The sequence below is a fragment of the Caretta caretta genome, chromosome 17, assembly GCF_965140235.1.
Source record: "Caretta caretta isolate rCarCar2 chromosome 17, rCarCar1.hap1, whole genome shotgun sequence".
Lineage (NCBI taxonomy): Eukaryota > Metazoa > Chordata > Testudines > Cheloniidae > Caretta > Caretta caretta.
The window spans coordinates 1,415,242-1,439,827 of record NC_134222.1 but is presented as its reverse complement, the minus strand read 5'-3'; the positions used below and the strand labels follow the sequence as shown (position 1 = coordinate 1,439,827).

Here is a 24,586-nt window from a genome sequence, read left to right as displayed (position 1 = left end):
AAAGAGACACTGTCAACTTGAAATCTAGTCACTTCAAGGAAAATGATCTTCCTATCGAAGTTGGGCCTCTAAGCCAGGGGTGGGCAAACTTTTTGGCCCAAGGGCCACATCTGGGTGGGGAAATTGTATGCAGGGCCATGAATGTAGAGCTGGGGCAGGGGGTTGGGGGGCAGGGGGTTGGGGTGCAGGAGGGGTGTGGCAGGGGGCTCAGGGCAGGGGGTTGGGGTGCAGGCTCCATCCCGGTGCCACTTACCTCGAGCAGCTTCGGGGTGGCAGTGGCGTGCAGTGGGGCTAAGGCAGGCTCCCTGCCTGCCCTGTCCCCACACTGCTCCCGGAAGTGGCCAGCATGTCCGGCAGTGGCTCCTGGGGGTGGGATGGGACAGGCGGCTCTGCCACATGCTGCCCTCTGCCCTCGCCTGCAGGTAACACCCCCGAAGCGCCCATTGGCCACAGTTCCCCATTCCTGGCCAGTGGGAGCTGCGGGGGGCAGTGCCTGGCAGCGCACAGAGCCCTCTGTCCTCTCTCCCCCAGGGGCTGCACACTGAGCCCTCTGTCCCCCCCTCCCCCAGGGGCTGCAGGGACATGGTGCCGACCGCTTCTGGGAGCGGCACGGGGCCAGGGCAGGCAGGGAGCCTGCCTTAGCCCCGCTGCACCGCAGCTGGCAATCCTGCGGGCTGGATTGAAAGCCCTGACCAGACGGATCCGTCCCGCTGGCCATAGATTGCCCTCTCCTGCTCTAGGCATTCGCCTTCATCAGTGCCCGTTGTGCCAATACGGACATGATAAAAAAGCAGGTCCCTTCCACAGTGTTCTTAATTCGCTACATGTGACAAGAGGCAACAGGTGGATGCCGCACATAAATGAGAGCGTGGCGGTATGAGGTCCTGGTGACACTGGTTCGCGTAATTGGAAGCAGTAGTCTCAGATTTGACACCAGCTTCTCAGTGCCCCTGCCAGTTTCTGTGGTTTCACAACCCTATTTTCCTATCGCTTAAAATGTCTTTCACACAGCAGCAGTGAAGAGACACTTCTCCAAAGGGAGACTCTGTCTGTAGAGGAGGACCTGAGTATATGTGAAGTACTATCAAAGGCACAAAGTAAGCAAACTGAAACACTCAGGTTTGTTTAATCTCTGTCGACTCTTTGGTGTTACTTGTAACCATAAATGATAATGACAATTCAGACAGAAGCATGACTTATATTTTAAGTTGTGTCCCTTTGAACCTCTGTCTCCCTGCACGTGAAATGGAGTTTTTTCTTCATGTTACAGATGGAGAAAGTGAAGCACAGAGCTGAAATGGCTCGTTCAGTGTCCTGCAGTCAAAAGTATAACTGGGTTCAAAAAAGAATTAGACAGGTTTATGGAGGATAGGTTCATCAATGGCTGTTAGCCAAGATGGTCAGGGACACATCCAATGCTCCAGATGTCCCTAAACCTCTGACTTGCCACAAGCTGGGACTGGATGACGGGATGGGTCACTCGATATTTGCCATGTTCTGTTCTTTTCCTCTGAAGCACCTGGCACCAGTCACTGCTGGAAGACAAGATGCTGGGTTATGTGGACCACTAGTCGGGCCCAGTGTGGCCGTTCTTATGCTCTACAGGAGACAGCAAAGTGACTCCAAACACTCTCAAATCTTTACTGACACAGAAGTGTAAGAGTTGGGACACTAATGGGGGCTTGCCTACACTCTCGCCTCTGGAGTGATTGATCCAGTGGGGGTCGATTTATCACGTCTAGGGAAGATGCGATAAATTGACCACCGAGCGCTCTCCTGGAGTGAGAAGCGTAGGTGGAGTCTACAGGGGAGCATCAGCAGTCGACCTACTGCAGTGAAGACACTGCAGTAAGTAAATCTACGTACGTCGACTTCAGCTGTATTATTCACGTAGCTGAAATGGCGTAACTTAGATCCATCCTTCCCCCTGCCAGGGTAGAGCAGCCCTGGCTAGCAGCATGACTTTGCAGCTGGGATTGAGATCAACGTTTACATTTGAGGAACAAATCCTTTATATTTCAGTCATATAAATAACTTAAAATATTGTTCCCTGAATGTAAAGCTCTTACCTGCTCAGTGACAGAGAACGAACGTAACCTGTAAACAGTTTCCCCAGCAGCCAGTGAATAGAGGGAGCTGTTCAGAAGTGGCAGGCAGGCCGATTTGCTGTGCTTGGCTGCAGGGCAGTCTTAATGCTGTGAGGGACAGAATCAACAGCAGATGTGGCAGAAGTGGCAAGTCTGTGCCCACTCAGAAGGAAAATGGGAATTGGGAAATCTAGCATTCCTGGACTTTTCTGCATGTCCGCTCCCATCGTGTGTTTATTGCTCCTCCCCCAAGCCCTCCAAATGTTACTGAATTTGGTGCTGTGGAAAGTAATAGGCTTCTTATGTCTGACTCTAGGCAGGGGTGGTGTGCAAGCTTCCCATATGTGTCTTTGCTAACACACTTGCAGCCCCAGTGGTGGTTCCAGTTCTGGGCCTTACTTTCCACTGTTAAATCACCTGGGTCCTTGCCTTCAACTCTCCTACTGTTCCAGCAGCGAGTCTCCATTGAGCAGAGGTTGCCAGTCATTCCAAACTGTATGACTGACTTATACTTGTGAGCCAACTCCTGAGAGAGAGGGAGAGAGAAGCTAGTGATCTGGCCTCCACTGTCCAGGTTCTTCTGCAAACATTTACTTTGTGTAACTGTTTTCAGATTCTTCCATGTTTATAGAGCTGGAATCCAGTGTGCGCATTACCCCTTTCTGCTAGGGATGCTATCCCTATGGAATGGCATGAGGAGAAGGACAGAGCTGAAGAGCCAAACTTTATGGCTCTGAAGCAACACTACAGCCCCACACTGATAGCCCCATGATGAAATCAACTCTGAAGAACCAAAATACAATAATGAGAACGTGTTGAGGAGATCCAGAGAGAGGCCCCCCACATTCTTTACTGCCCCAACTGACTTGATTCCTTCACAAAGAAATTCCTGCTGCAAAGGTGGACTCTATCTCTGTCACTACATTTCCCTCAAGAAGCAGACAGGTGGTAGATCTGTCTTTAGTTTTCTGGATGTATTCATACTCGTTAGGGATACAAACTAGCAAATAGATTAGCTGACATAGCATCAGTGACCTGGAAGTGTTTAGGGTAGATGTGTAATACTGAACATAGCCATTTTTTCTTCAACATTACCTTAATAAAATTATTAAATCTGTACTTGTGTATTACCTTCCACCTGAAGCTCTCCAAGCTCTTTACAGAAAATACACAGCACAGGACCCCTAGTAGGTAAGTAAACATTAGCCACTGTCTGCAGATAGTTAACTTTTCAGTGCCTGAGTTTGCCTGACTTGTCCACAAACATCTTATGCAGTCTTTGGCTGGGCTTTCAAACTGAGGAGACAGGCAGTATCAGGAATGGAGGATCTCTGAGGGGGAGGGCGGACTTCAGGGTACCACATAAAGGTGCTCTCCTTAGGTTCCTGTTTCTCAGTCCACAATTATGAAGATTTGATTTGTACCATTCCAGAACGTGAACATGGTGATAAAAAGGATGTTGACCCTAATGCCGGACGGTTTGTTCGCTATCAGTTCACTCCAGCTTTCCTTAGACTTCGGCAGGTTGGAGCCACGTAAGTATCTGGGGTATTGTGCTGCTCTTCCTAGTACTGAAATCGGTTGCACTCTTACTGTTTGGGGTGAAAGTGACTTTAGTTTGCTGTAGGTACCAGATAGGTTTGCAACTTAAGTCAGTTTCGTAGGGGCTTTTTGCTGATTGTGACGAGGATCTCCTAACACCTTGAGGTTTGAACATTCAACCTGCCCAGTGCTTGTACCATATCAAGAAATGGGGCCTAAGAGACTAACACTAGGGTCTCATGCGGCGGTGCAGAACCAACAGGCTACATGCAGGTATCCCAGCTGCTCTTTGGAGAAGTGTGGCTTGGCAGTTGCTGTCCCAGTTGCTCAGCTTTTGAAAGAGGGCTCTGCAGCCTCCCTCGTTCCCAGCATCACTCCATGGATGCGAATGGAATCATGAATTCCAATGAGAACATTTAAAGCACATCAGCATTTGCACCATTGCATTGCCTTTGGTGGGTTGGGTAGGACCTGGTGCAGGTCAATAAGTGATGCTTATGTGCAGCACCAGTAAAACAGGTTTTTCTGTATAACTTCAGTCGAGGAATATCGCCACTGACTTTTACATTGTAAAGTGCAGATGTGCATGTATGTGGGGGGCATATCCTGAAACTGAAAAAAACAACTGGTGCAGGGAATTGGTTGTGTATTAATTTATTCCAGCTGAGCCTAGCTCGCTCAAAATGTGTCCTTCCCTTACAGGTAGCAATGTATCTGTGGTGGGGTGTTGAGAGGTGCAGGTTTTGGCTGAGATGCCCACAGTTTCCCTTCTGGGTTGGGTGGGAGGCCCCTTTCTGCTCTCCTCGGAGATTGCCGGCAGGATATTGGATAAAACGGTTACTCACTTTCTCGTAACGGTTGTTCTTCGAGATGTGTTCTTCATCTCCATTCCAAGCAGGTGTGTGTGCGCTGCGTGCACGCCAGCCGGAAGATTTTTCCCCTAGCAGCATCCGTAGGGTCGGCCTGGGCACCCCCTGGGGTGGTGCCTTCATGGTGCCCAATATCAAGCCCCGCTGACCCCCACCCCCTCAGTTCCTTCTTGCCGACCATTCCGACAGAGGGGTAGGAGGGTGGGTATTGGAATGGACATGAAGAACAACAGTTATGAGAAAAAAGAAAAGGAGGACTTGTGGCACCTTAGAGACTAACCAATTTATTTGAGCATGAGCTTTCGTGAGCTACAGCTCACTTCATCAGATGCATACAAATAAATTGGTTGGTCTCTAAGGTGCCACAAGTCCTCCTTTTCTTTTTGCGAATACAGACTAATACGGCTGTTACTCTGAAACCTGCAGTTATGAGAAAGTGAGTAACCGTTTTTTCTTCTTTGAGTGATTGTTCATGTCCATTCCAAGCAGGTGATTCACAAGCCAGAGCTCAGGAGGTGGGGAGTTATCCACAGAAAAGAGCACAGCTCGCCCAAAAGCTGCATCATCCCTGGACTGTTGTGTAATTGCACAGTGCGATGTAAATGTATGTATCGAGGACCACGTGGCTGCCCTGCAGATTTCCTGAATAGGGACTTGTGCCAGGAATGGCACAGAGGAGGCCTGGGCCCTGGTAGAGTGAGCAGTTATCTGCAGAGCGGGCTCCTTTGCCAGGGTAGCACTCCCTAATGCAGGACGTTATCCAGGACGATATGCGTTGAGATGATACCGGAAGGCCCTTCATTCTGTCTGCCATGGCTACGAAGACTTGGACGGACTTTTGGAACGACTTAGTTGTCTCTATGTAGAGGGCTAAGGCCCTACGCACGTCCAGTGAGTGCAGCCTGCGCTCCCTATCGGAGGAGTGTGGCTTGGGACAAAACACTGGGAGGAAGATGTCCTGGGTCATGGGAAAATGGGAGACAACCTTCGGGAGAAAAGCTGGATGAGGCCTCAGCTGAACCTTATCCTTATGAAAAACTGTGTAAGGGGGCTCAGACTTGAGGGCCCTGAGCTCTGAGACCCGTTGGGCCGAGGTAATTGCCATGAGGGACACAACCTTGAATGAGAGAGATAGCAGGGAGCAGGTGGCCAGAGGTTCAAATGGCGGGCCTGTAAGCCTGGAGAGGATTAAATTGAGGTCCCATGCAGGGACAGGCTGATGCGTGTGTGGGAAGAGCCTGTCCAAACCCTTGAGAAAACGACTGACCATAGGGTTTGCAAAGACCGAGAGACCGTCTGAACCCGGGTGGAAGGCGGAGATAGCGGCCAAGTGGACCCTTACTGATGACTGGGACAAGTTCTGGTGCTTTAGGTGAAGGAGGTAGTCCAGGAGGTAGTCCAGTATAAATGGCATGGGGGCGAGGAGCGGTGTCTAACTACGTTGCTCTGCCCAGATGGAGAACCTTTTCCACTTGGCCAGGTAAGTAGCCCTGGTGGAGGGCTTTCTACTACCCAGGAGGACTTGCCTGACCTGGTCCTAACAAGAGAGCTCTGTGGCACTTAACCATGGAGCATCCAGACAGTAAGATGGAGCGACTCCAGATTTGGGTGCTGGAGATGGCCCTGGTCCCGTGTGATCAGGTCAGGAACCAGTGGTAAGGTGAGAGGACGTTTTCAGGAGCGAGGTGAACCACTGCTGACGCGGCCACACCGACGCTGTTAGTATGACTCGAGCCCGGTCCCTGCGGATCCTGAGGAGCAGCCTGTGGACTAGCGGGATGGGTGGGAAAGCATATAGCAGGCCGCCCTCCCACGAGAGAAGGAGGGTGTCCCCCATGGACCCATCACCATGGTTCCCTAGAGAACAGAATGTCTGACATTTCTTGTTGTCCGGAGTGACGAACAGGTCTATCTGGGGAGAGCCCCAGAACCGGCAGATTGAGCTCACCGCATCTGGCCAAAGGGACCACTTGTGGCTATTGAAGGTGCGGCTGAGGCTGTCCGCCAGCGTGTTTCGCACCCGTGGGAGGTATGGGGCCTGCAGGTGGATCGAGTGCTCTGTGCAGAAGTCCCACAGCGCAAAGGCTTCTCGGCACAGGGGAGAGGAATGAATGTGCACCCCCCCCTTTTATTGGTATAGAACATCGCAGAGGTTTTGTCCGTGAGGATTGAAACACATCTGCCCGTTATATGCATTTTGAAAGTGTAGCAGGCCAGACGCACTGCCCTCAGCTCTTTGACATTGATGTGAAGAGCGAGGTCCACCAGAGACCAGAGGCCTTGGGTCTTGAGGTCCCCTAGGTGAGCTCCCCAACCCAGATCTGAGGCATCTGACACCAAGGTGAGCGAGGGCTGAGGGCTGGCAAAAGGTACCCCTGTGCAAACCATTCAAGGGTTGAGCCACCGTAGGACGGAGCCCAGTACCAGGCGGGGCCGGGTTACTACCCTGTCCAACGCATCTCAGGCTGGTCGGTACACTGACGCCAGCTAAGACTGGAGTGGGCGCAGCCTGAGCCTGGCATGCTGCACCACGTAAGTGCAGGAGGCCATGTGTCCCAGCAGCTTTAGACCGTTTCTTGCAGATATCGTGGGGAACTGTCCGAGGCCTTGTATGATGTTCTGAAGTGAGCGAAACCTGGCCTCCGGGAGGTACGCTCTGGCTTGAGTAGAGTCCAGGACTGTGCCTATGAACTCTATCCTCTGCATCGGGGACAGATTGGATTTCTCCTCGTTCAGGAGGAGACCTAAGTTGAGGAAGGTCCTCCTTATAAACTCGGCCTGAGCCTCCACCTGGGCCCTCGAGCAACTCTTGATCAGCTAGTCATAGAGGTATGGAAAGACCTGTATCTGGCGCTTGCCCAGGAACGCCGCGACGACTGCCATGTATTTTGTGAATACTCGCAGGGCAGTCGACAGTCTGAATGGGAGGACGGCAAACTGGTAGTGGCCTGTGTTCACCACGAACCTGAGGTAGCGTCTGTGATGTGCGACTATTGAGAGATGAAAATACGCATCCTTCAAGTTGAGGGTGGCGTACCAGTCTCCTGGATCCAGTGAGGGGTAATGGAGGTTAGCGAGACCATGCAAAACTTGAGTTTCTTTACGTGCTTGTTGAGTTGTCGCAGGTCCAGTATGGGTCTGAGGCCCCCCCCTTGGCCTTTGGTATTAGGAAGTACTGGGAGTAAAAACCCTTGCCCCTTAGCTCCTGAGGAACCTCCTCCACTGCCCCTACCAAGAGGAGGGACTGCACCACTTCACACACAAGTTGCTCGGGAGAGGGGTCCCTGAAAGGGGTTGGGGGGGGTCAGAGGGTACAGAATTGGATGGAATATCACCTCTACTGTGCGGAGCACCCAGCGATCCGAAGTAATTTGAGACCAGGCACGGTAGAAAGGGGAGAGACGGGATGAGAAAGTAAGATGGGAAGGATCCAAAGGTCGAACTGGCAAGCTGTCCTCGACCGTACCCTCAAAAGGGTGGTCTAGAGCCCTGTGGGCCCTAGGCTGGCCTGAGTTTTGCCCAGGGGGAGGACGTTGCCTCCTCAGAGTGCTCCTGTTCCGCCTATGTGGAGCGTCCCGGCGGTTCTGGGGTTGATAAGGACGAGGAGCAGGTTGAGGCCTAAACTGTCTGCGCTGGGTAGCAGGCGTGTGAAGCCCCAGCAAACGAAGGGTAGCCCTCGAGTCCTTCAAGCTGTGAAGTCTCTTATCCGTCTTCTCGGAGAAGAGAGCTACACCTTTGAAGGGAAGGTCTTGAATGGTCTGTTGGACCTCGTGGGGAAGACCAGAGACCTGTAGCCAGGAGCCTCTCCTCATGACCACCCCTGTGGCTGAAGTACGAGAGGCCACATCTGCCGCGTCCAGGGCCGCTTGTAAAGACGCTCGGGAGACCAACTTCACCTCCCCCATGAGCACAGAGAACTCCCCCTGAGCTTCCTGGGGCAGAAGCTCCGTAAATTTTGCCATGGACGAATAGGTGTTATGTCCGTAGAGGCTTACTATGGCCCGTTGGTTGGCTAATCGAAGCTGTAGACCTGCTGTGGAGTAGACCTTCCGGCCAAACAGGTCCAGGTTCTTGGCATCCCTGTTTTAAGGGGTGGAGCCTTGAAACTCCTGACGTTCTCTCTGATTGGCCGCGTCGACCACCCGGAGGAGGGTGGGTATAAAGGTATTCATACCCTTTAGAGGGAACAAAGTAGCGGCACTCAGATTTCTTGGCTGTAGGTGCCAGAGAAGCAGGGGTTTGCCACAAGTTCTTAGATGTTTCAGTTATTGACTTGATAAATGGCAGTGCAACCCTGGATGGGCCGGAGGGAGCCAGGATGTCAATGACCGGGTCGAAGTCGTCTTCTACCTCCTTTGCCTGAATCCCCAGGCTTTGGGTGGCCTACTTCAAAAGCTGTTGAAGAACCTGGTTGTCCTCCAAAGCTGGGGCCGGTGAAGTCCCCACGACCGCTTCGTCGGGTGAAGATGAGGAAGAGAGAACCGGAGGTGGACCCAGTTCACTGCCTTCAGCCCCCCAGCATCCCTCGGCATGTGGTACTCTGTCTGAGGAACCGGCGCCGATGAAGAACTCTCCATTGCAGCCAGGGCAGGTAAAACTGGTGGGACCGAGACCGTTGAGGCTGGTAGGGACAGAGCTGAGGCTTCCACCGGTGCCATCAGCTGGGGAGCCGGAGCCGGGGCTGGCTGAGGCATCAGTGCCGAAATCATGTGAGTCGGCAGGGCCACTCCAGTCGAGGGCGGCGCCATCATCATCTGTGCCGGCACTGACTGTGGCACAAATGACGCCGAGGACGCCGACGCCGTTCTGGAGCGTGGACCATGGACTTGACCCTGGCTCTGATGGTACGCCCAGGGTGTCCAGAAGGGCCATTGAGCAGGTGGTTGCCACTGTTGTTGCCGCTGTGCCGGGTATAATTGGTGACTGCGCCGGGACCGGGATCTTCTGCTGTGCGATCTGCTCAATCGAGCCGAGTCTACCTCCGACTCCGAGGTCTCCGAATAAGAAGACCACGGAGGAGCAGTCCCCTGGATCGCCAACAAACAATGACTCGACTCCGGGGGGCGGCGCGCTTCCTGCGTCTGTGCAGGTGGTGCCGGAGATGGAGACCGACGAGCCATCATGGTTGGCTTGCCCATGGAGTGAAACGGGCCGTGCGGTCGCCGGGGACTTGTCCCTCCTTTGGGAGGAGGCCGGCACCGGGAGGCGCATCAGGTCCATTGCCGCCTCGAACGCCTCTGGCGTTGATGGTGGTTGTATGTCCACCAGATGGTCCAGGGACTGAGGAAGGTTCGGCCTCGACTGGACCCCGGCCGGGGCAGGAGTCGACTAGACCCTGGGTGGAAGCGGTCTGTGCTGAGCCACTCGCATACGGCACTGGCCCCTTAGGCTTCGGGGGGGGGGGTGATTGGCCCCTCACTGGCCTCTTCTTCTTTACTGGCACCAGAAACGGAGAACAGTGCCGAACTGATGCCAACGCCCTATGTCCCTAAGAGTGGCGGTGCCGGTGGGCTTTAGAGTCCTTCGTCTGGCCCAGTTCGCACGCCGTTGGCGCCAGAGTGCTGCACACCGAAGAGGACGTGCTCGGTGCCGGGTTGTTGGGTCCCGGGTCGGACTGCGGTCTCAGAGCTGCCTCCATGAGCAGGAGTTTGTCTCTGCTCTCTGTCCTTAAAGGTTCTTGGGCGGAAAACTCTTGCAAATGCGGCACTTGTCCTTTTGGTGAGTCTCACCAAGCACCGCAGGCAGGATGAGTGAGGATCACTCTTGGGCATAAACTTGCCACAGGACTCAGTTTAAACCCTGGAGACCCGGGCATACCCCCGGAGGGGAAACTAACGATCTACCAAACACTACTACCTATGTGATAAGTACAGAAAGAAAAGGACTTGTGGCACCTTAGAGACTAACACGTTTATTTGAGCATAAGCCTTCGTGAGCTACAGCTCACCTCATTGGATGCATTCAGTGGGCTGTAGCTCATGAAAGCTCATGCTCAAATAAATGTGTTAGTCTCTAAGGTGCCACAAGTCCTCCTGTTCTTTTTGCGAATACAGACTAACACGGCTACTACTCTGAAACTAAGAACAAAAACACTGCTAAGGCGCTTGCTGCAAGAGCGAGCAAAGTTCCAGCTAGCCGTCACGGGCAGTAAGAAGGAACTGAGGGGGTGGGGGTCGGCGGGGCTCGATATTGGGCGCCATGAAGGTGCCACCCCAGGGGGCGCCCAGGCCAACCGTACGGACACTGCTAGGGGAAAAATCTTCCAGCTGGCGTGCACTCGGTGTGCACACACCTGCTTGGAATGGACATGAACAATCACTCGAAGAACAGGCTGTGTCTGATCCTTTTGTTTTCCTTGTTTTCTCCATGTTCACTTACGTATAAATTAGTACAGCAAAGTGCTTCATGCCCATCAGTATTCTAGCATCACGTCTACAATACTTTAATTAAATAAACAGCAGCTGCTGTTTCAGTACCAATCCCATGTTTCGCGTGTGTAGAAGTCACTCATCTGGATTCATGTCAGACTGGAATTTGGGAAACTCTTCCAGTTTCAAAGCAGGGCTATTCTAATAAGGGGTTTGCATTAATCTAACTTTTAAAGAAGACAAACAGCATTTTTGCTGCTCTTAGGGTGTCTGATTTAATGCTAATTAAAGGTTGAATTTTAAAGAATGAGAACTTGGAGGCAGAAGGTTTAGGAACAAAGTGAAGGTTTCTGCCTCTAGAGTCTTGAAACAAGCACCCCCAACGCTGTGCCGTGGTTGAGAATCCACCTCCACTGTTTGGGACAAAGAATCAAAGTTGCTTGCCAACCTCTTCATCCTATTGCCTGCTACTCTGCTCAAGCAATAAATATTCACTTTCATTTGGGGGGGACATGCTATCTGATTGTACTCAGGGTAAAGTGTGCCAACCTTGCATACAGCTGAGCCTACATGAATAATTTCCTTTTAACCCTACGTGGTCATGCCCCCTGGTCAGGATAGAAGCACAGTGGGGAGCCGTGATCAGAAGCTTCTCCTGCTTCTCTCTCTTCTGGGATTGTTTTGTAGACAGAGGATGTGAGTTTCTAGTTTAGAGCTCTTCATCTAGCACCATTAAAAAGCATTAAAAATAAGGGCTGTTGATTAATCGCGATTAACTAAAAAAATTAATCACGATGAATCGCAGTTTTAATTGCAATGTTAAATAATAGAATATCAATGGAAATTTATTAAATATTTTGGATGTTTTTCTACATTTTTATATGTATTCCATGTTGTAATTGAAATCAAAGTGTGTGTATATTTTTGCTTACAGATATTTGCACTGTAAAAACGATAAACAAAAGAAATAGTATTTTTCAGTTCACCTCATACAAGTACTGTAGTGCCGTCTCTTTTGTAAGTTGCACTTTCATGACAATGTAGATTTTGTTTTGTTTTGTTACATGACTGCACTCAAAAACAAAACAATGTAAAAATTCAGAGCCTACCAGTCCACTCTGGCCTACTTCTTATTTAGCTAATCGCTAAGACAAACAAGTTTGCTTACATTTACAGGAGATAATGCTGCTCTCTTCTTATTTACAGTGTCACCAGAAAGTGAGGACAGACATTTGCATGGCACTTTTGTAGCTGGAATTGCAAGATATTTACATGCCAGATATGCTAAACATTTGTATGCCCCTTCGTGCTTCAGCCACCATTCCAGAGGACATGCTTCCATGCTGATGACACTCATTTAAAAAAATAAGCGTTAATTAAATTTGTGAGTTAACTCCTTGGGGGAGAATTGTATGTCCCCTGCTCTGTTTTATCTGCATTCTGCCATATATTTCATGTTATAGCAGTCTCGGGTGATGACCCAGCACATGGTGTTCATTTTAAGAACACTTTCACTGCAGATTTCACAAAACGCAAAGGTACTGATCTGAGATTTCTAAAGATAGCTACAGCACTCAACTCAAGGTTTAAGAATCTGAAGTGCCTTCCAAAATTTGAAAGGGATGAGGGGTGGAGCTTGCTTTCAGAAGTCTTAAAAGAAAAACACTCCAATGCAGAAACTACAGAACCCAAACCACCAAAAAAGAAAATCAACCTTTTGCTGTTGGCATCTGACTCAGATAATGAAAACGAACATGCGTTGGTCTGCACTGCTCTGGTTTATCGAGCAGAACCCATCATCAGCATGAACTCAAGTCTTCTGGAATGGTGGTTGAAGCATGAAGGGACATATCAATCTTTAGTGCATCTGGCATGTAGATATCTTGCAATGCCAGGTACAACCGTGCCATGTGAACACCTGTTCTCGCTTTCAGGTGACATTGTAAACAAGAAGTGGGCAGCATTATCTCCTGCAAATGTAAACAAACTTGTTTGTCTGAGCAATTGGCTGAACAAGTAGAAGTGAGTGACTTGCAGGCTCTAAAATTTTACATTGTCTTATTTTTGAATGCAAGTTTTTTTTGTCCATAATTCTACATTTGTAAATTCAACTTTCATGATCAAGATGGCACTACAGTACTCATATTAGGTGAACTGAAAAATACTATTTCTTTCTTTTACAGTGCAAATATTTATCAAAAATAAATATTAAGTGAGCACTGTGCACTTTGTATTCTGTGTTGTAACTGAAATCAGTATATTTGAAAATGTAGAAAATATCCAAAAATATTTAAATAAATGGTATTCTATTGTTTTAGTGCGATTAATTGTGATTCATTTTTTTAATTGCTTGAGAGCCCTAATTAAAATGGCTTTTGAAAAAAATCCACCTATACCAAGGAAGCTGTGCTGAATGCTCTGCTGTTTATGCAGTATGTTTGAGCAGCTTTTCCTCTACTGATGGTGATTTAAACTGTGAAATTCACACTTGTATTTCACTTCTGTGCAGGAAAAATAGTTGTGTGCATTGTGTAATCCTGATTGCTTTGTTTCCTGGCTGATTTGTAGCATCACACTGTGTGCCTTTATACAAGCATGTTTTAGGAGCAGTTACTTTAAGATTTTCAGCATTGTTTAAAAGGACACAGTTGTGCATGGTGGTGAGCAGCAAACTTTTGGCCAGGAACAAAACTCCCTGTTTCAATCTTCCTTTTTCTCCATTGCAGGGTAGAGTTCACAGTAGGGGACAAGCCTATTAATAACTTCCGCATGATTGAGAGGCACTACTTCCGGGATCAGCTGCTCAAGAGCTTTGATTTTGAATTTGGGTTCTGCATCCCCAGCAGTAAAAACACTTGTGAACACATCTATGAATTCCCACAGCTCTCGGAGGATCTCAGTAAGTTCTTCCAGTCAATGGGTTGCCAGGGAGGGACGATAAACGGCGGTATTTTGGAGGACTCCATCTCAAATGGAGCTATGTATTTATTGTGAAGTGGGAATGGGAGAGTACAAAAAACACTTGGAAGCATCAGTGTTAATAGAGAAATCATATTCTTGTGCCAGATGTACAACCACCGCTGAAATGGCTGTGCTTGTCTCTTACCAACAGAAGTTGGTCCAATGAAAAATATTACTTCATCCATCTTGTGTCTCTAATATTGTGGGATTGATGCGGCTACAACATTTCGTTTTGTGGTGCATTTTTAGAATTATTTCCATCAAACTGTGAAGACCTAAGTAATTACAAAATCACTTAACATTGCTGTATAATTTAGTGCAGCTGAGCTGTAGAAATCAGGATTGTTGCACATTAGATGTAAATTATTTGGCCCAAGTCCCTGGGGCTTTGGCTATCAGCAAAAGAGTAACTCTGGGGCAGGGGGTTGTAGCTTCATGTTTATTCTTTCAACAACAGTCATGTCAAATGTGCCAAGTTTTGAGTTTTTCTGCCTAAATGCCAGCTCTGCAAACTACCTAGGACTCAAAAATTGAGCAGTATTTTTTTTTCTACCTCTTCTTCAGAGATAAGATTCTGCACTCAGAATTTACCATCGCTGAAAACGATCAACAGAGAGAGTGCTCACTCTTCTGTAGATGTATTGGTCGCGCTATATTAATTTCAGTTATAAACAGGCTGTGCAGGGTCTAATGATTGATAGATGATGTCAGCATGTAACAGGCCTGAGAAGTATGTTTTATATATAGGTGGTTATCAGCATATTAGTGGAAAGTGTTTATAAGCAACCTGTTCGACACTAATAATTGTTTACCCATTTATTAAAACATCTACCGGTCGCTTATTGAAAAGCTTGTAAGTGGAACCTTAATATGAAGAGATTTCTGTATTGCCTGTGGAATGGTATCCACTTTCGAGTGTCAGTCGTGCTCACAGGAAGCAAATTCTGAGTAAGAATGGCATGTCCCTAGTCACTTTTTGAGCGTAGCACCCCTCTGCTCCCCTCACCCCTGGCTCCCTTTTAAACCTTGTGCTTAGAAAGGAAGGCTTTATGCTTAAAGCACTAGACTAGAACCCAAGGAGATCATGGTTCACTTCCTGCCCTGTCACAGACTTCATGTGTGATCTTGAGCAAATCACTTCGCTTTTTTGTGCTTCAGTTGCCCATCAGTAAAATGGAGATGATTCTTCCCATTTCACAGAAGTGTTGCAAGGAGAAGCACATTAATGCTTATTAATAGGGCCCTGAGAAACTATAGTTCGATGGACTGTGCAGAAATCACAAAAGTAGTCCAGTACTGCGATTTTTCCAACAGCAGAGAGGGGGCCTCTGCATATGCAGTTTGGTGCTTGGCGCAGCTCATGGTGTGTGGCAGCCTCCTGTTGGAGCAGTGCTGCCTTGTGTAAAATCGTCTGCTAAATCGCTTTCCCCCCCCCCCCCCGACTGCTTTCATTTCCTCAGCCAGCTGCAGATTTTTTTCTCCCTTTCTTCCTTTCTTCTGCCGGGTGGGCGGGCACCAATCTGGCTCATCTGCTGCACACTTGGTAGCTAGTTTTATGCAAGGCCACTGCTTGGAATGTGAGCGGCCTGAGTGGGGAGCTGGAGACACACGCCAGTTACTGAATCCCCCCAAACTACTGTTCTGATGTCACACTGAGCATGAGACCAGTGCCTGCTGATGGGAAAATTGCAGCCGTTTGGGGGGACTTGGCAGCTGGTGCACACTTCACCTCCCCACTTACGCTGTGGCTGCTCATGTTCCAGAAAACCGTCTGCAGGTGAGCAGCTGAGCAGATGGGTGGGCACAAACTAGGAGATAGGAAGATTTCAGAGTAACAGCCGTGTTAGTCTGTATTCGCAAAAAGAAAAGGAGTACTTGTGGCACCTTAGAGACTAACCAATTTATTTGATTATCATACACATTGTAAGGAGAGTGGTCACTTTAGATAAGCTATTACCAACAGGAGAGTGGGTTTGTGGGGGGGGGGCAGGGGGGAACCTGGATTTGTGCTGGAAATGGCCCAACTTGATTATCATACACATTGTAAGGAGAGTGATCACTTTAGATAAGCTATTACCAGCAGGAGAGTGGGGTGGGGGGAGGTATTTTTTTCATGCTTTATGTGTATAAAAAGATCGTCTACACTTTCCACAGTATGCATCCGATGGAGTGAACTGTAGCTCACGAAAGCTTATGCTCAAATAAATTGGTTAGTCTCTAAGGTGCCACAAGTCCTCCTTTCCTTTTTGAGATAGGAAGAGAGGGAGATCGTAATTTGCAGCCACCAGAATAAATCGCAGCAATTCATGAGGGACTCAGTGGCCGGTTTTATACAAAAGAATGCAGCAGTGACCTGTTGCTGACTGTATTCCATGCATATCTCATGAAAATCAGTACCGGACCCATGACACTGCTGTGAACTTTCTTTAACAAATCCTTGATTTTTCTCAGCACCCTACGCATGAGGCGCTTAGTTATTATGGAGGGCAGGTAAGTACCTAGACAGTACGATTTCTCCTGGTCACTTGCTTCGGGATGGCCATTAGTTGTTACCAGAACAACCATGTAAACTGTATCTTTATACATCCTGGTATAACTGCTGAAGAAAACACCAGATTTACAGTCTATCGATTGTGTGAGGTAAAAACAAAAATTTACCAATGTGCAACTTCTTTTGCAGTTCGAGAGATGATCCTTCACCCCTATGAGACACAGTCGGACAGTTTCTACTTTGTAGACAACAAGCTGGTGATGCACAACAAGGCAGATTATTCGTACAGTGGAGGACCCTGAGTACTGAGTGGACAGCAGAGCCGTGCTGGCCTTTCCTTTCCTGTAGAAATTGTCAGGGATTCTACCACCTTCCTGCAGTTGACTTCCAGGGTCAGCTGAGCACAGGTCCATGAACCAAGGACTCTTTGCTTGTAGGAGTTTCATGACTAAACTTGAAGTCTTTCATCTTCCCTGAGCTTTGAAGCAGAACCCAGTCCTTCAAGAACTCTAAACACAGTTCCACTCCAATGAGTGATCTTTGGTCACCAGAGTCTGAGGCTCTTTAAATAGCTCTGTGTAAAAATGTCCTGATATATCATCCAGTTAGTATAAATCCAGGAATTCTGGGCCCAAATTCTCCAGATCCATGTTTTCATTATTAAGCCTCTCTTTGTACAATTACTCTCTCTTAGAATGTGGGGTGGAAGAGCCTGTGAACAAGCAGAAGTCTAATGCAAATACAGAGATGCATATCTTTATCTGATTCTGTTTATGAATGCTTCAAAGGGCACAGTTTTAATCCTAACTTCATTTGTACATCCACATAAAAATGTCTTGTCTTTAATCCTGAGAAACAAAATGTAAGTGTGATTTTAGAGAGAGAGCACCTCTCTAAATCTATAACTCAGCACATGTTTTACCTCCACATAACATTTCCTGTAAGGTATCCTGGAAACAATGAAACTCACCCTGAAGGACAGTAATTCAATGACAGGTCTGTCTTAAACTGCCCTTTTTTTCTGCCTCTGTTAGAAACCTATTATTGAGGGTCTGCAAGTCCGCACAAGCGTTGTCCTCTTTCATTTCAGCTTCTGTGTTCTTTGTTGAATCTTTCAGTCAAGAAAGTAGATATGTTTTTAGTTTAGCTTGGCATTATCAGGCAGTTAATTTTCAGCCTGTACCTGGTGTAAGCTTTTCTTCCCTGAATCAGATTTCTTCTTTAGCTACCTTTAGAGACAAGATGCTTCAGTAGGGTTGTCAGAGGAAAGTAGTTCTGTTTCTCGAAGGTGATTCAAGCGAATGGACTTTCTGGTTTTTCTTTTTATGTCTGAATTTGAAGCATTTTATGGTCAAGTGTGTTTGGTTTTTGTCCAAAATTTTTTGGGCCAGTTATTAATGTCTCAGAGAGCGTAAATTTGACACTGTGCATCTACGGTCAGTGTACAACATAGGTTAGCCAAAATGATTGCGCCCCTTCCAGTCCCGCATAAGGCGTTTAAGAACGGTTTTGCCCAAGTTTCTCATAGTATGCTGCTCTTTGGAGCAGGGAAGTGGAGGGGAGAGGCAAAAGCAAGCTAATGAATCAGAGAGAATCTGCTCTACTGTACATTAGAATAGATAAAAATCAATTAAAAGGTCCAAAATGAACAGAAGCAAGGATGAAAGCTTTCTTCCTTTTGTTTGCAGGCGACTTATGGTCATGAAACCCTCACTCAAAAAATTTGGTTCACTGGTATCAGAAGAATTAAGCTTTGCAGTTTATAGCTATTTCTATGAATACATTCTCTTTATGTCTAATTCTGTGAGTTAAGTGGAACATTATACATTAGCCTCAGACAGATCCGATTGTAACAATTTTTTAAAATACCATTTCCAGTTGTTACTAACACCTTTCCTCCAGTCACAGCCTAGTCAACCAAGAAAATTGCAAACTATTCCAAATGTAACCGTCCATCACCTGAAAAGGGAGGCCTTGTCTGAGAAAGCTGCCATCAGTGGGATTGTGATAATACTAAGGGTCACTGTTTGCTCTTGGTTGGCTTGTTTTTTATGTTGGACAGTTGATTGTTTTCTGAGGCAACTGCAGCAGGTGGGGACACAACACAGATCATTCTTAGTTTAAAAAATTAACTGTAGCCAAAGTGTGTGTACACAGTTCACTGCTATAACAAAACAGCAAATACTACCCAGATGAGACCTGTCGTCATGACCGCTTCTTTGTATTGTATCTAACTGCAAAATCAGCCCAGGGCTGACTTGTCCATTTTAAGATGGTTATAAGGAATTTTCCCAATTATTTTTATATTCAAGTCTGATCAGCCATGTATCTTAGCACAGTGAATCATCCAAAAATGAAAAACAGTTTGCAAACAACGTTGGACAATTTAAAATTGTGTTTTGTATTTTTTTGCATCAGGGCTGTTATACCGTCTTACAAATCAAGAGACTTTCCAAACTCATGGAAATATTGAACAGCTTTTGAAATAGTCGATATGTATTAATATATAAAAAATACACTGTTATTTGGAGACAGTAGAGTGTTTTTAGCCATTACTTCATATACTTCCCCTATACTAATATCTTCCATCACTCATTCATTGTCCATATTAACCTCTTTTGTGCTTAATTATAACAGCTACATACAGCAAGTGTGCCTGTCCAGCATTGGCAGACATACATGTTCCAGGAGCAGAGAGTTAAAATGTCATCTTTTAATGTCTCAGTCCACTGCTGTGAAAGTGGTGTCAGTTCCATGTCACCTTTTAGCTTATCTTTTCATATATTGGGTTGTCATCTCAAGGATCCTCTTGGTATGTGATGTTGTAACAAGCCATTTGGAAAACACTCAAATTCATTAGTCCCCAGCTGCTTTTCACACTCTCTTTTTGCGACCTCTTGTTGCTCTTTTTAAAGATTCCCTTGAAGTATTAGAAGTACTTGTAGCACCTTAGAGACTAACCAATTAAATAAATTGGTTTATTTAATAAATAAGGTGCTACAAGTACTCCTTTTCTTTTTGCGAATACAGACTAACACGGCTGTTCCTCTGAAACTTGAAGTATTAGTTGATTATAGGATTAAAAATGTTATATCTTTTGAAATGGGAAGTGGCTAAACAAAATATGCTGTGGGGTTGCCTGCTTTTATCAAATCATAGGAACAAGAAGCTAGAGAAAAGGTACTTCGTTCCCAGAAGTGCAATAAGTTACAGAATGAGCTTCTTGGTACACTGCATTTTATTGCAAGTGAGAGGCTAAGTGTAAAAAAAGAATGAAATATTCATGACCAGATTCTGGGACTAGTTTGGAAAACTGATCATGACCCATATTCAGGGGGGTTATATTTTCAGGCTAGAAAAAAATCATGATTTATGTAGAAATGTTTAACAGCTAGTTAGTTTGCCCAGTCCTATAAATAAAAATGCTGATATCCTTTAAAATAGAGGAGAAAAATTTTCAGCCATTTAATGGAGTAAATTACTTGATTATCTTTTGGCTTTGGGTTTTCAATGGCTGCTTTTTAAGTTATTCTTTTCAAAAATCAAATGTGGAAAAAAAACTGTCAAAGTGCTAATGTTACAAGACAGCCTGAGATACAGTTATGAATTCTTTAGACCAGTATGAAGCTTTCTCTAGAAGTGTTATGAAGACAGAATTTTACAGTCCACTGTAACTGTCATTCTGTAGTTGCAAACAGTTTTTCACCTAGAGAGCTGTATGCTGTCATAAATTGTTTCCAACTTTTAAATAATCTAAGATTAATACAAAAAGAAAAAGAAAGGCCTTGGCTAATGGACAGGTTCCATTTCTACTCTGGCTACTCATGCAGAAATATGCTGTGTAATATTGATGCAACATCCATCGAATTATACTGCACGTATCTGTGAAATATACATGAAAAATCTAGTAGGAGCTTTTCCAATATATTCATCGTTTTAGTGCAATTTTATGACAAAAATTTTTTTTTTTCCTTCTTCTGGGGCTTATTTTGTAACAAACTTCTAATCTTTCCTCTGATCTTAAGATGGGTCACTTTTTTTGAGATATGAAGAAGCAGAGTTACATATGAAAGAAACTGTCTATAAGAGATCATTTTAAAACCAAATGCTTATAAGATGCTGAGTGCCTTCAACTACCATTGGTTTGAATGGGAATTAAAAGCACTTGGCACCCTTCTAGAATCAGGCCCATGACTTCTTTTAAAAACTGATGCCTTATTTTTGGCAAAAGGTAGAATTGAAATTAAAACATTTTTCATTCATTGTTTCCAAAAGGCTCTTAGCTACTCTCCCTGTAGCTGTTTACTCTGTATTGACTATTAATCCATGCTGGGTTTACCTTTGTGTCCAGGCTCTGAAATCCTAGCTTTCCAGATAGGTATTGCATTCACTTTACACCCAGCAGGTCAAGCCAAGACAGTACACCTTAAAATTGGGTTTCAGAGTAGCAGCCGTGTTAGTCTGTATTCGCAAAAAGAAAAGGAATACTAGTGGCACCTTAGAGACTAACAAAAATGTTCTTAAAATTGGGGTGTTCTAATTACCCTCTTCGCCAGCCCCACATATGATTTTAATAGCCACTGTATCGAGAATTCCATGTATGACAGTACCATTTGAGAGTCGGGACCCTAGTTTGCAATGATATAAAGGATTATCTCTAATGTTATTGATTTGTAAGCCACTGGCTATTAAATGTTGGAACTGAAGCGAGATAAAAGAGCAAGAGGGTAATCAAGATGACCAGCTTTGAGATTAGATGTTCCTTATTATTAATATATTGATCATGTCTTTTCTTATTTGTTGAATTAACTTTGTAAAACCCTTAGTACTCTCTGGGAACACGTTAATATTTTCCTGCACTGTGCTTCACTTAAGTGAAGTTTGATGCTGTAGGAGTTCCTGCTGTTGCTAACGTTCATAGACTTTAAGGCCAGAAGGGACCCTCATAATCATCTAGTCAGACCTGTACTGACATAACTCTTCTTGAAATAAGGAAATCAATTATGTCTCAATTTAGTTATTCTAAGTGGACAAAGTATTAGACTTTCTCTTTTCTAGATCTTTATAATTTAAGTTCCTTGGAAATATAGGGAGGTTTTCAAATAGCAAAAATAACATTAAATTAATACCTTTACTATATGGTCCAATATTTCACAGATTGCTAGACTAGAAACATATTGTTGGAACAGGACAAATGCTTTCAAGACCAATACATTTTTATATGCTCTGGCCTTGGACCAATGATGATCAAGAGAAAAGATTCCTGCAGATATAGTATATGTCCTTTATGCTGTGAGATGGTTTGTGCATTAATTGACTATTCCATTATCATTGTTGACTGGGGAGGATTTTTGAGCCTGATTAAATGTAGGCAGTCTCTTCATTTCAAGATTAAAAACAAGATGTTATGTTAATGTTCTTGCTCACAGTCTCTTTTGTAATAAAAAGTCTTGTATGAGCAGATCAGTAAGATGGAACTGCTTGGCTTGTCTGTCAGCCACTGAAAATGCTCGTACAGGGTAGCAAAAGTGCAACCTGCAACTGCACATATCTTTAATATAGAGATACAGGCTAAAAGTTCCAACATGCAAGCTTCATCTTAATCCAAACTGCCTACTCACTTGCATCAAGGATGGAGCACTGTGTGTCAGAACCTGGTCTCCATGGGTCAAACCTTTCTTAAAGAAGAAAACAAGTGCAACATGCTCCATTTTATGACCATTAGATGCAATCCTTTGGCTCAGGGAAGTGGCCAGTGCTGCCCTTGGTTGTAAAATTTGAAGACCCTGTACTATTATAAAAGACACTGTTGAAGAGTGTGCATGTCTAGGGGTGTCTATTGAACTATCCTCTTAAATTGTGAACACTTGGTAGAAACTGTTTGTTTTTGGTTGAACAGCACCTATCGTTTCGTTGGTGCTCCTGACATTCAACCTCCATGCCTCGTATGTATTGTAAAAATAATCTGTTGATAAATCTCTGTAATCTCTGTGAAAAGTTGAATTGGCAAATAGCTCCAGTTAACCAGGTCTGACTAGGAGCTGGATTCCAGGAACCAGTGCTACCACTTGAAAGAAACAGAAGTGGAACAACTGAGAAACTACACGGTAGATTTTGGTTAACTGGAACTAAGAACTGTAAGGTCCTGACAGCTTTAACTGTTTTTCTGTTAAAGGAAAACCTTAGCTCATAGCTTCTGTTAGCAGTTGTTTTTCTGAACCCCAAATGTAAGTACTAGTGAAGTTTACATAAATGTTTTTAATTTTAAAATCAGATTTATACTTAAAGTCTCCGACAGCTCTTTATCAACATGCAAACACAAGAGTGATATGCTGGGCATGAAATGCCAGATGCATTATCTTCTGAATCATGGCATAGTCTAAACAGATGGTACTGTACGTTTGTAGATCCATTTATATGATTTAGTGAACACTTCCCTAGAATCACTGTGCTAATGCCTTCCTACTGTAATGTCTGCTTTTACTTTAATGCTACACTGAGAATACCTATCTGAATGTGACTTTTTTTGCATAAAATCAGATTGGATTGTCTATTAAAATATGTATTTATAAAATAAAAATATATTTTTGGTGGAAGGAAAGTAAAAATGTAGGCATAATTCCATTGGGATAATGTTAGCAACATTTTTATCAAGTTTATTTTATAAATGTTTGTATCTTGTTAGTTGTCTGTCTTCAGTTTGCAGTAAGAACATCCACTGTAGCTCACTTAGTAGAAACGCATTGCACTGCCATGCAGAGAACCTGGGGTTGGAAGAATTAGGATTGTTTTTCCTTCTGGAATTGAGAGAAACTGAGCAAGTTGCCATGAAGAATTTAAGCCCTGGCAGTCAATCCACCTGACTGGCATTGGTTTGAGCACTTAGTTTGCTTTATTTGTTTGCAGAGACTGAATTGTGGGCGGCGGGGGAGGAGACAGATGAGAATAATTCAGAATAAAGAAAATTAGAATATGATTTTAAGGACTCCCTATAGGGGGTAGGAGTGTAGATGTTAGAAGTAATGAACACAAGGAGTCAAAATAGTGAGTGAATTTGCTCACTCAGAGCTATTTAATATTGCCAGTTCAGTCATCAGTATTTAGGTTAGGGAATATGCTTAAATATTTCTATTATTTTGGAAAAGGGGTTAAAATGTGTATCTTTCATTAGCAAATATTTTGTTTCTTGTAACAAACTGCGAAATGTTTAAAAAAATTAAAGGTAAATTATTGATCCTAAAAATGGTTTGGTTCTTTGCATTGAATGCTGGTATTTTGTATGATTAATGTATTATTCCGCTTTAGCATGAAACCTTTTAATGAAGAGCTGGGACTTGTTTGGATTTAAACATTCCGTTACAGTATTTGCAGCCCAGTCTTCTGTTAATGTATAACTACCAGAAAACTAAACTAATGATGGAAGCATTACAAAGCACAAAAGAAAAGTAAATTAAAAAATGAGTTTTAATAATCTCAGATGGTAATAGTATAGTAACATAGGTAAGGACACTGGCTTTTAAAACTGATTATTTCAAAACATTACAACATTGCTTCAATATTTAGTCCTTGTATTAAATCCTCAAGCCTTAGAGTTAACCTGGGGATCTCATTATTTGCCTATTAATGTGTACGGTTTATACAAAGGGAAGTCGGTCAGACACTAGTACACTATAAATAAACCCTTTTACTTCACCACACAGCAAACACTTGTTATAAAGTTTTCTACTGAATGCATCCGATGAAGTGAGCTGTAGCTCATGAAAGCTTATGCTCAAATAAATTGGTTAGTCTCTAAGGTGCCACAAGTCCTCCTTTTCTTTTTAGGGTTTCCACTGGCACTGAATCTTCATTTCACAATGCATGGAAAAGAGGGTTTTGAGGAACATACGTTCAAGTACGGACTAATGTCAATTAGTAAGAACAATAAAGGAAATAAAGGCAAAATGTGTGTCAAATAAAAAGATCTGAATGATCAACTGTCTGGTGAGGAAACAGCTAGGTCATGTATGTGAATGGTTTAAAATTGCAAAAAACTTCCTCTGTAGTTTGCCTGTTTTTTGGTCTGTGTGTGGGGTGTTTTTTGGAAGGGATATAGACAATTTTTTTTTTAAAGTGAATATTTTTACCTAATATAGTTACAAATTACCTAAGATTACTATAAATTAAACTTTTTTCCTACATTTGACCGTACTTTAAGAACAGTTATTTAGTTTGTATTTTTGCTTGAGTGGCTCTCCTACACAACAAGAGGGAAGACATTTTTTTAAG

General features: G+C 44.8%; 1 protein-coding gene across 1 annotated transcript in view; it reads left to right on the top strand.

Moving 5' to 3' along the window:
- UNC119 (unc-119 lipid binding chaperone) overlaps positions 1-23,561 on the top strand; it is a 49,394-nt gene extending 25,833 nt beyond the window's left edge. Inside the window, exons 3-5 of the mRNA XM_048823843.2 lie at positions 3,520-3,622; positions 13,593-13,765; positions 16,508-23,561. Coding sequence (XP_048679800.1) covers positions 3,520-3,622; positions 13,593-13,765; positions 16,508-16,620 — 389 coding nt within the window. The 3' untranslated portion in view covers positions 16,621-23,561. The remainder of the gene's footprint in view (positions 1-3,519; positions 3,623-13,592; positions 13,766-16,507) is intronic.
- The last annotated feature ends 1,025 nt before the right edge of the window (positions 23,562-24,586 follow it).